The sequence below is a fragment of the Chiloscyllium punctatum genome, chromosome 31, assembly GCF_047496795.1.
Source record: "Chiloscyllium punctatum isolate Juve2018m chromosome 31, sChiPun1.3, whole genome shotgun sequence".
NCBI classification, from domain to species: domain Eukaryota; kingdom Metazoa; phylum Chordata; class Chondrichthyes; order Orectolobiformes; family Hemiscylliidae; genus Chiloscyllium; species Chiloscyllium punctatum.
In genome coordinates, this window is record NC_092769.1 from 61,078,112 (window position 1) to 61,090,631 (window position 12,520).

Genomic DNA, 12,520 nt, shown 5'->3' on the forward strand with positions numbered 1-12,520 from the left:
CTGGAAGGAGTGCACCCAACTGCAGCTCCTTGGCAACCGCATTAGGTAACTGGAGCTGGAGCTGGAGGAAGTTTGGATAATTGAGAGGAGTTACAGGGAGGTAGTCACACAACAGTACAGGTAGAGGTTACAGTCGAGGATCGGAAAGGGAACAAGTATACCGTTTTGGATACTATTGAGGGTGGGGAGAAACTGCTGCGCAGGGGTAAGCCATGGGTACAGGTGTCTGGCACAGAATCTGTCCATTTTGCTAAGAAGGGGAGGAGGAGAGGAGCAAGCATTGGTCATTGGGGACAGGGGGACATAGTTGGGGGGAGCAGATGGATTCTATAGGAACAAGAGAGACTCTTGATTGATGTTTTGCCTCCCAGGTGCCAGGGTCCGTAATGTCTCAGATCATGTTTTTGGGATTCTTGAGGGAGAGGGGGAGCAGCCCCAAGTCATGGTCCACATAGGCACTAAAGATATGGGTAGGAAAAGGGGTGGGGGATTTAAGGAAGAAATTCAGGGAGATATGGTGGAAGCTTAGAGCTGGAATAAGCAGAGTTGTTATCTCTTGCTCGTTACCTGTGCCACGTGCTGGCGATGCGAGGAATAGGAAAAAGAGGAGTTGAACACGTAGCTATAGGGATGGTGCAGGAGGGAGGGATTCAGATACTTGAATAATTAGGGATCATTCTGCGGGTAGGTGAGACCTCTACAAATGGGATGGTCTATACCTGAACCAGATGAGTGCCAATATCCTGGAGGGGAAATATACTAATGCTCTTCAGGAGGGTTTAAACTGATTGAGCAGGAGGTTGGGAACCTGAATTGTAGCTCTAGTCTACAGGAGGTTGAGTGTAGTGAGGTCGTGAATATGGTTTCAAGGTTGCAAAAGTGTACCGGCAGGCAGGAACATGGTTTGAAGTGTGTCTACTTCAACGCCAGGAGCATCCGGAATAAGGTGGGTGAACTTGCAGCATGGATTGGTATCTGGGACTTGAATGTTGTGACCATTTGGGAGACATGCTTAGAGCCGGAACAGGAATGGTTGTTGTAGGTTCAGGGGTTTAAATGTTTCAGTAAGATCGGGGGAGGTGTGGCACAGTTAGTCAAGGACAATGTTACCATAGCAGAAAGGACGTTTCAGGACTTGTCCACTGAGGTAATGTGGGCTGCGGTTAGAAACAGGAAAGGAGAGGTCATGCTGTTGGGAGTTTTCTATGGGCCTCCGAAAAGTTCCAGAGATGTAGAGGAAAGGATTACAAAGATTATTCTGGATCAGAGCGAAAGTAACAGGGTAGTGATTATAGTGGACTTTAATTTTACAAATATTGACAGGAAATGCTATAGTTCGAGTACTTTAGATGGGTCAGTTCTTGTCCAATGTGCGCAGGAGGGTTTCCCGACACCGTATGTAGACAGGCCAACAAGAGGCAAAGCTGCATTGGATTTGGTACGAGGTAATGGACCAGGCCAGGTGTTAGACTTGGAGGTAGGTGAGCACTTTCATGATAGTGACCACAATTTGGTTACATTTACTTGAGCGATAGAAAGGGATAGGTATATACCGCAGCACAAGAGTTAATGCTGGGGGAAAGGCAATTATGAGATGTTTAGGCAAGATTTAGGATACATAAGATGGCGAAATAAACTGCAGGGGATGGACACAACTGAAATGTGGAGGTTGTTCAAGGAATAGCTACTGCGTGTCCTTGATAAGTATGTACCTGTCAGGCAGGGAAGAAGTGGTTGAGCGAGGGAGCAGTGATTTACTAAAGAAGTTTGTCTTTTGTCAAGAGAAAGAAGGAGGTTTCTGTAAAGGTGAGGCTTGAAGGCTCAGTTAGGGCGTGTGAGATTTACAGGTTAGCCAGGACAGACCTAAAGAGAGAGCTAAGAAGAGCTAGGAGGGACATGGAAAGTCTTTGGCATGTAGGATGATCAAGGAAAACCCTAAAGCTTTTTCTAGAGATTTAAAGAATAAAAGAATAACTCGAATAAGATTAGGGCCAGTCAAGGAAGTTGTGCTTAGAGTTTGAAGGGATAGGAGAGGCACTAAATGAATATTTTTCATCAGTATTCACACAGGAAAAAAACAATGTTGTCAAGGAGAATACTGAGATACAGGCTATTAGACTAGATGGGATTAAGGTTCATAAGGAGGAGGTGTTAGCAATTCTGGAAAGTTTGAAAATAGGTAAGTCTTCTGGGCTGGATGGGATTTATCCTCTGATTCTCTGGGAAGCTAGGGAGGAGAGTGCAGAGACTTTGGCTTTATGCTGTCATTGTCTACTGGAATAGTGCCAGAAGACTAGAGTATAGCAAATGTCCCTCTGTTCGAGAAGGGGAGTAGAGACAACCCTGGTAATTGTAGATCAGTGAGCCTTGCATCTGTTGTGGATAAATTGTTGGAAAGGATTATAAGAGATAGGATTTATAATAATCTGGAAAGGAATAATTTGATTAGAGACAGTCAACACGGTTTTGTGAAGGGGAGGTCATGCCTCACAAAACCGTATTGAGTTCTTTGAGAGGGTGACTAAACAGGTGGGTGCGGGTAAAGCAGTTGATGTGGTGTATGTGGATTTCAGTAAAGTGTTTGATAAGATTCCCTATGGTAGGCCATTGCACAAAATACAGAGGCATGGGAATGAGGGTGATTTAGTGGCTTGAATCAGAAATTGGTGAGCTGAAAGAAGACAGAGGGTGGTGGTTGATTGGAAATGTTCATCCTGGAGTTCAGTTACTAGTGATGTACCACAAGGATTTGTTTTGGCGCCACTGCTGTCACTTTTATAAATGACCTTGTTGAGGGCGTAAAAGGAGTTGTAGATAATGTCGAAGGATGTTGTAGGTTACAGAGGGACATAGATAAGCTGCAGAGCTGGGCTGAGAGGTGGCAAACGGAGGTTAATGCAGAAAAGTGTAAGGTGATTCACGTTGGAAGGAGTAACAGGAATACAGAGTACTGGGCTAATGGTAAGATTCTTGGTAGTGTGGATGAACAGAGAGAGATCTCTGTATCCATGAGCATAGATCCCTGAACGTTATCGCCCAGGTTTATAGTGTTGTTAAGAAGGCATACGGTGTGTTAGGTTTTATTGGTAGAGGGATTGAGTTTTGGAGCCACGAAGTCATGGTGCAGCTGTACAAAACTCAAGTGCGGTTGCATTTGGAGTATTGCATACAGTTCTGGTCTCGCATTATAGGAAAGATGTGGAAATATTGAAAAGGGCTCAGAGGAGATTTACTAGGATGTTGCCAGGTACGGAGGGATGATCTTATGAGGAAAGGCTGAGGGACTTGAGGCTGTTTCCATCAGAGATAAGAAGGTTAATAGAGGCATACAAGATGATTGGAGGATTAGATAGGGTGGTCAATGAGAGCCCTTTTCCTCAGATGGTGATGGCTAGCATGTGGGGACACAGCTTTAAATTGAGGGGTGATAGATAATAGGACAGATGTCAGAGGTAATTTCTTTACTCAGAGTAGTAGGGGCGTGGAATGCCCTGTTTGTAACAGTTGTAGACTAGCCAACTTTAAGGGCATTTAAATGGTCATATGGATGAAAATGGAATAGTGCAGAATAGATGGGCTACAGATTGGTTTCACAGGTTGGCACAGCATCAAGGGTTGAAGGGCCTGTACTGCATTGTAATTTTCTGTGTTCACAACAAGACCCAGATTAAATGAGAGAAGATTTGTATGCATCCAGTACTGAATACCAGGACATTATTTGAATATGGAGGGAGCTTCAAGGTGATGACGGTCACAACTGCCTGGTCCTCCATGGAGTTGGAAGTGCCTGGTTTGGGAGATTTTGCTAAAGCTGTTGGTCAATAAAACCAGTCTCATTCACCACCTCCTCCCTCCAGCATCCCTCCTTTGCTCCTCGCCCCCCAGAACCACTATCACATGGAGCCCAAAGTCTGTATGACCAGATTGAGTGGTAGGTTCCCTCCCTGAAGGACAATAGTAAATCGGTTGAACTTTTATTATAATCTGTAGCTTTTATGGTCACCTTTTTTGAGTGCCAAGGCCCACTCACTGCCAGTTTAATTCAGCTCAGTTTCACAACCTACTTAGTTATGGGAAAACGTTTGAGTCTGTTATTAAAATTGGAATAACAAGGCATTAGGAAATACATCATAAAATCAAGCAGAGTCAGCACGGTACTGTGAAGGGGAAATTGGAGCTGACAAGTTTGTTAAAATACTTTGAGTAGGTAATGAGCAAGATAGTTAAGGGGAAACCAGTGGATGCAATATATTTCCAGAAGGCATTGTATGTGAGACTATGTCATACGATAAGAACCCATGAATCCACACTGTTGGAAGTTGTTGGTAAGGGAAGCAGTGAGGATGACACAATGACATGATAGTGATAGAGACAGCTTAAGTGAGTGGACAAAAACTCAGAAGGTGAAATATAATGTGGGAAAAAATTAAGTTTTATTCATTTTTGTGCATTTTCTCAGGAAGGTTATGGGAGATGAATATTATTTAACTAGGGAAAAGGGCCGCACAAAGCTGCAGCATAGATAGAATTGTGGGTCCTCACACTTGAAAGACAAAAAGTTAGCATCCAAGTTCAGCAGGTAATCAGAAAGGCAAATGGTCTGTTGGCCTTTAAATAAAGAAAATAGGGATGTCTTGCTAAGACTATGCATGATATTAGATCACACCTGGAATCCTGTCAACAATTTTAGTCCCCTTATTTTAGGAAAGGCAGTCCAGAGAAAGTTCGCGAATGATCCTGTACATGGGAGAATTTTCTCAGTGGGTGAAAGCAATCCTTATTGAAAGATATGATTCTGAGGGGCTTGACTGGATAGATTCAGAGAGATTGCTTCTCCTTGTTTGAGAGTCTAGGACCAGAGGACATAATCTCAGAATAAGGAGTCACTTATTTAACACCAAGATGTGGAGGAATTCTTTCTTTAGGAGGGCACTGAATCTGTATAATTCTTTATTGCAACTGAGGACTGTAGAGGTCAGGTTGTTCACTGTATCCAAGGCTGAGATAAACCGATTTTTAATCAGATGGGGAACCAAAGGTTAGGAGATAAGACAGGAACGTGGAGCTGAGAATTATCAGACCAACCCTGATCTTATTGGCAAGAGCAGATTTATGGGTTGAATTGCCTACTTTTGCTCGTGCCTTATGATCTTATCTTTTTGTTTTTCTTTTCTCTCTCTCCCCTTTTTCATTTACAACAAGTTTCACAGGGTATTTGAAGAGGAGAATTTGTAGTGGGGAGACTTAAAATCGAACATCACCAGAGTCTGACAGAGTTGCCAGTTGATTGCAGCCTTAATATCATTGGATCTTGAACATGGAAGGGAAAAGCACCATTCACAGTGGGGAGAAACAGTCCACGTCTTGTACGTGTGGACAGGACTTCAGGTCATCTGCCTTGTCAGAACATAAATACAGTCACAATGGGGAAAGGCAATTCGTCTGTTCCCAGTGTGGGAAAGGATTCCCTCCATCATCCACCCTGCTGAAACAGCAGCAAGTTCACACCGAGGAGAGATTGTTTAAATGTTCAGAATGTGGAAAGTGCTATAAAAGTTCTGGCGCGCTGAAGTTGCATCAACGTGTTCACACTGGTGAGAGACCCTTCAGTTGTTCTCGCTGCGGGTCTAGATTCAAGCAATCATCTGATCTCATCGAACACCAGCGGATCCACACTGGGGAGAGACCGTTCAGCTGCTCAGCATGTGGAAAGACATTCGCTCGAAAATCTACCCTCCTGAAACACCAGCAAGTTCACACAGAGGAGAGACCTTTTAAATGCCCAGACTGTGGAACGTGCTATAAAAGATCTGGGGACCTGATGTTGCATCAACGTGTTCACACTGATGAGAGACCATTCAGGTGCTCTCACTGTGGGACTGGGTTCAGGCGATCATTCCAACTCACTGTACACCAGCGATCTCACACTGGGGAGAGGCCATACACCTGCACTGAGTGTGGGAAGGGATTTGCTCAGAAATCCAACCTGCTGAAACACCAACAACTTCACACAGAGGAGAGACCTTTTGAATGCCCAGACTGTGAGAAATGCTTTAAACGATCTGGGGACCTGATGTCACATCAACGTGTTCATAGTGTCGAGAGACCGTTCAGATGCTCTCACTGTGGGAGTGGGTTCAAGTGGTCAACCCAACTCACTGCACATCAGCGATCTCACACTGGGGAGAGACCATACACCTGCACTGAGTGTGGGAAGGGATTCACTGTGAAGTCCAGTCTGCTGAAACACCAGCGTTCTCATGAGTGATGACAGTGGCTGGTTTTTATTGTGAATATATCCCTGTTTCATAGTGTCCTTCCCTTTCTGCCAAAGGGTCTGTATGACAATGAAATGTCACTTTGTGTTAAACATACTGTATCAAGTCTTTTTAATATCTCTAATGTATGTTAGTGCTCTTTCACATTATCTATTTCTGACTGCAGGAATTGGATTTTGCTGTTAATCTTATCCAGGACAGAACCATGTTTCCTGGGACCATCTTCTGTTGGTCTGTATAAATTCCAACTTTGTTTATAGGTATTAATAAAGAGATGAAAATACAGTTATGTCAAGTTTGTGATAAACTCTCAGCCTGTTGAGGGTATCTAATGTGGGAGAAAGTGAGGACTGCAGATGCTGGAGATCAGAGCTGAAAATGTGTTGCTGGAAAAGGGCAGCAGGTCAGGCAGCATCCAAGGAGCAGGAGAATCAATGTTTTGGACATGAGCCCTTCTTCAGGCTATCTAATGTCTTCACTTTCTTTTGTAGTGTTTGCCCATTGTACCTCCTTCATCTTATATGGAGCTCATGGAGCTTCTTTGTCATTCAGTTTGAGACAATCCAATCACCTGCCTCTTCCATGTCTCTCCTTTCTCTGAAACTGTCTCTAAAGTTCCACCTTGTCGGAGCCCTGGACATGCATTTTTCTCCAGTTCCTCTCCTACCTCCAGAGCTCCTTGCATCCATGAGACCCATATCGTAGTCCCAAGACACTCTTTCCACTCAATCACTGAATATCCAACCTGTCATTTATTTTTGAGAGTGGCTCTTGTAAAGCTATTTTCTTTTCAGGGTGGTTTTAATAGATCTTAATGTCTAATCCCCATGGGGAAAGGGGACAGACAACCCAACTTCGAGCTGCTCTATTTTGTTCCCACGTTCATGCCCTCTGAGACGGTGTATTTGGCCAGCAGACCAGGCAGCAGCAGATAGAAGGCAGCTGAATCTCCTAGGAGGACAGGGTATGCCAGCCAGTGTAGTGGACCAGGTGGGTGGCCTCAGTGGCCAGGTGCTTGAAGATGTCACCCTCAAACGGATTGATTATACTCATGGCCTTGTCGGGATGCCTGTTGACTGATGTTGTTAACAGTTCTTGCTTTCATGTGTTGCAGTTCCTCTCACCTGAAATCCTTCTTTTGAAATCAGACCTTGGCCTCATCTCCAAACTCCCTTTCCTCCCCAAAGATCTGGAACTTGGTGTCCCCAAGGATCTATCCTTGGCTCTTCCTGTTTTTAGTGACATCATCCAAAGCCACTATGTTAGTTTCACACATCCACTGACATCACCCCAGCCTCACTTCTCTATTCCTCTACTGTTGCTAATTTATCAGACTCTGTCTTCCATATTCTTGGATAAAAATGTAAAAACATTGAAAATCACCACTTAATTTTCTTCCCTAACTCTTGTGTCTATCCTGCTGCAGGAGACCTGAGGGTGAATCACACTGTTCATAATCTGGGTCTTGTGTTCCACTACACTGAGCTCCTGACCATATTTGTCTTAGCCAGTCAATGCTACCTTGATGTGAAGGGTAGTTGGTCTCACTGCATGTCTCCTATTTAGCATTTTGTCCATTTTACACTCATGCTGTAATGAGATTAAGCGCTGAGTTGCCCTGGTGGAACGCACAGATCAGTGAGGTGGTTATTGCTGAGTGAATAGTGCTTGATAATACTGTTATTGCTCCTTCCATCACTTTGATGGAGATGTCTGACAAGTGGGAGGCTGTCAAGAATGTGATGATAGGCGTTCAGAGGCATTATGTTCCTGTTAGAGTGAAGGGTAAGGCTGGTAAGATTATGAAACAATGGATAAAGATATTGAGGTTCAAGTCAGGAATAAAAAGAATCTTATTTTAGATATAGACAACTTGGTTCAATTGAATCTTTTGATCATTATATAGAGTGTAGGGGCATTCCTAAGAAAGAAATCAGAAAAGCAAAGAGAGGATATGAGGTAGCATTGGCAGATAAGGTTAAGGATAATCCAAAAACATTCTACAAATATATTGAGTAAAATGGTGACAGAGAGAGGGTAGAGCCCCTTAAAGATTAAGGAGGTCGTCTTTGTGTTGAACCCCAGGAGATGGGAGAGATACTAAATGAATATTTGATGTCAGTTTTTATTGTGCAAAAAGAAATGGAGAATGCAGATAGATACATTTTGATGCTTTTTAACATAGTTCACATTACGGAATAAAAGGTTGAGGAGATCTTAGAGAATATCAAGGTAGATAAATATCTGGGACCTGATCAAATATATCCCAGAATGTGAGATGTAAGGGAAGAAACTGCAAAAACACTTACAGAAATATTTGGGGTGGTCCGATAGTTTGCGATTTCACATAAACCTGTTGGACTACAACCAGGTGTCATGTAACTTCTGAATCTATTAAAAAAAACACAGAACAATACAGTACAGGAACAACTCCTATGGCCCTCCAAGCCTGCACCAACACATTTTACCCTTCCATACAAAAACAGTCTTCACTTACAGAATTCATATCACTCTGTTCCCTTCCTATTTATGTATTTGTCCAGGTGCTTCTTGAATGCTGCTATAACTATGGGTGAGGTGCCTGGAGGGTGGCTAATGTTATACCTTTGTTCAAGAAAGGTTGTAACAAGAAACTGGGGAGTATAGACTTGAGTCTGATTTCAGTTGTGAATAAATTATTAGAGGTGATTTTAAAAGATAGAATTTATGGACACTTAGGCAAAAATTGCTAAGAGATTGTCAGCATGGTTTTATGCGAGGAAAATTGTCTCGAAGTTTTTTGAGGAAGTTACCAAAAAGATTGAGGGCAGAGCAATGGCATAGTGGTTAGTCTGGACAGATTGTCTGTGAAGAGTTTGCACCTTCTTCCTATGCCTGCATGGGTTTCCTCCCACAGTCCATAGATGTGCAGGTAAGTTGGATTGGCTATGTTAAATTGCTCAGAGTTTCCAGAGAGTGCGCGATCTGGTGGATTAGCCATAGAAATGCAGAGTTGAAGGGGAGGTGTGATGTCCTTTGGAGGGTCAGTGTGGACTCGATGGGCCAAATGGCCTGTAGGAATTCTGTGATTCTGCATAAGGTATAGTTAGTAGTTTGCGGATGACATCAAAATCTGTGGCATAGTAGACAGCGCAGAAGGTTTCTAAGATTAGACAGGGATCTTTACTAAATGGGTCAATGCGCTAAAAAATGGCCGATGGAACCCAATCTGATAAATGTGAGGTATTGCATTTTGGTAAAACAAACAAGGATAGGACTTATACAATTAATGGTTGGGTCTTAGATAGTGTAGAACAGAGGGACCGAGTGGTTCAGGTCCACAATTTTTGCAATTTGTGTCTCATGTACACAGGGTGGTTAAAAGGGTATTGAGCACACTTGCCTTCATTGCTTTGAGTACAGGAGTTGGGAAATTATGTTGAGATTGTACAGGATAAAGAATTTATAAGTAAAACGGTTATAAAACATGTCCAAATATATTGAACAAACCTAGATCGTTATTAAGTCTTTAATCTGTAAGAATGGAGATGCAGGTTTCTATTGATAATATGTAAATCCCAGATTTTATTTCAAGTCACTGCCCCAAGATCAGTATAAAATGACAGAGTCATAGAGATGTACAGCATAGAAACAGACCCTTCGGTCCAACCCAGGCCGACCAGATATCCCAACCCAATCTAGTCCCACCTGCCAGCACCCAGCCCATAATCCTCCAAACCCTTCCTATACATATATCCATTCAATTGCCTCTTACATGTTGCAATTGTACCAGCCTCCACCACTTCCTCTGTTAGCTCATTCCATACACGTACGTGTATGTGTGAAAAGGTTGCCCCTTCGGTTTCTTTTATATCTTTCCCCTCTCACTCTAAACCTATGCCCTCTAATTCTGGACTCCCCGACCCCAGGGAAAAGACTTTGTTTATTTATCAGACTCTGTCTTCCATATTCTTGGATAAAAATGTAAAAACATTGAAAATTACTACTTAATTTTCTTCCCTAACTCTTGTGTCTATCCTGCTGCAGGAGACCTGAGGGTGAATCACACTGTTCATAATCTGGGTCTTGTGTTCCATGCTCCTCATAATTTTGTAAACCCCTATAAGGACACCCCTCAGCCTCTGACCCTCCAGAGAAAACAGTCCCAGCTTGTTCAGCCCCTCTTTATAGCTCAAATCCTCCAACCCTGGCAACATTCTTGTAAATCTTTTCTGAACCCTTTCAAGTTTCACAACGTCTTTCCGATAGGAAGGAGACCAGAATTGCATGCAATAAGCCAACAGTGACCTAAACAATGTCCTGTACAGCCGCAACATGACCTGTACTCAATATTCTGACCAATAAAAGAAAACATACCAAATGCCTTCACTATCCTATCTACCTGCGATTCCACTTTCAAGGGGCTATGAAACTGTACTCCAAGGTCTCTTTATTCAGCAACACTCCCTAGGACCTTACCATTAAGTGTATAAGTCCTGCTAAGATTTGCTTTCCCAAAATGCAGCACCTCGCATTTATCTGAATTAAACTCCATCTGCCACTTCTCAGCCCATTGGCCCATCTGGTCAAGATCATGTTTGTAATCTAAGGTAGCCCTCATCACTGTCCACTACACCTCCAATTTTGGTGTCATCTGCAAACTTACTAACTGCACCTCTTATGCTCACATCCAAATCATTTATGAAAATGACAAAAAGTAGAGGATCCTTGTGGCACTCCACTGGTCACAGGCCTCCAGTCTGAAAAACACTCCACCGCCACCTTCTGTCTTCTACCTTTGAGCCAGTTCTGTATCCAAATGGCTGGTTCTCCCTATGAGCTCTAACCTTGCTAATCAGTCTCCCATGGGGAACCTTGTTGAATGCCTTACTGACGTCCATATAGAATATAGCATGCAATCCTGGTCTCCTTCCTATCGGAAGGATTTTGTGAAACTTGAAAGGGTTCAGAAAAGATTTACAAGGATACTGCCAGGGTTGAAGGATTTGAGCTATAGGGAGAGGCTGAACAGGCTGGGGCTGTTTTCCCTGGAGCGTCAGAGGCTGAGGGGTGACCTTATGAGGTTTACAAAATTATGAGGGGTATGGATAAGGTAAATAGGCAAAGTCTTTTCCCTGGGGTTGGGGAGTCCAGAACTAGAGGGCATAGGTTTAGGGGGAGAGGGGAAAGATATAAAAGGAACCTAAGGGGCAATTTTTTCACACAGAGGGTGGTACGTGTATGGAATGTGCTGCCAGAGGAAGTGGTGGAGGCTGGTACAATTGTAACAGTTAAGAGGCATTTGGATAGGTATATGAATAGGAAGGGTTCGGAGGGATATGGGCCAAGTGCTGGCAGGTGGGACTATATTGGGTTGGGATATCTGGTCGGGCATGGATGGGTTGGACCGAAGAGTCTGTTTCCTTGCTGTACGTCTCTATGACTCTATCTACCGCTCTGCCTTCATCAATCCTCTTTGTTACTTCTTCAAAAAAACTCAATCAAGTTTGTGAGACATGATTTCCCATGCACAAAGCCATGTTGCCTATCCCTAATCAGTCCTTGCCTTTGCAAATACGTGTACATCCTGTCCCTCAGGATTCCCTCCAACAACTTGCCCACCACTGACCGCAGGCTCACTGGTCTCTCAGGTCAGACAATGCACTTTAGGTTTGATGCCTTGTTTCAAGTCTGTTTGTGTCTTATCCTGGTGTCAGACTGTTTTTCTTCATTAATTGAAGTGATTCAGGAACCAAAATAGTGAGACTATTCCAGGTTTTTAAATTAGTTTTAGCTGGAGAGAAGGAACAAGCAGTCTATGAGAAGATAAACAACCTTTGAGGCCTTTTTTCTTAAAAACATTGTTGGAACAGTAGATGCAACCTGAGTTGGTGTTCAGGCTCTCACTGATCTAGGATTTTTAGTTAGCTGTTGGCAGTTGTTGCTATTGGGCTCTTGAAAAAGTGGAAGCTATTTATCCCTGGTGCATTACAGCAGAACAACATATAATTGAGTGTTTTGTTAATGCAGTTTCACTAACGAGATGGATGATCTGGGGACACTGTTTCTAAAGTGTAAACGTTTAAAGCGTGTATTGGTTATAAAATGATCCTGGCCCCATTAGTTTAAATGGTGCTGCTGTGAGGCAATTTTCTTATAACACGAGCTTGCATGAGAACAAAACTACTGTGTTATAGCAGAACAGACTGTAAACCAAAAGCTGGGGCCTCTGTCCCTCAGACGCTGGATTGCGTGTGAGAACA

The 12,520-nt window shown here is 43.2% G+C and overlaps 1 protein-coding gene across 4 annotated transcripts in view; it reads left to right on the top strand.

Annotated features, from left to right (window-relative positions):
- Window positions 1-6,563, top strand: part of LOC140456976 (uncharacterized) — a 45,698-nt gene extending 39,135 nt beyond the window's left edge. For 3 of the 4 annotated variants that reach the window (XM_072550847.1, XM_072550848.1, XM_072550849.1), the window contains exon 3: window positions 5,203-6,563. In XM_072550847.1, the coding sequence (XP_072406948.1) occupies window positions 5,318-6,268 (951 nt within the window). In that variant the 5' untranslated portion in view covers window positions 5,203-5,317 and the 3' untranslated portion in view covers window positions 6,269-6,563. The remainder of the gene's footprint in view (window positions 1-5,202) is intronic. The other variant, XM_072550851.1, reaches the window with a different exon arrangement.
- Window positions 6,564-12,520: the final 5,957 nt, after the last annotated feature.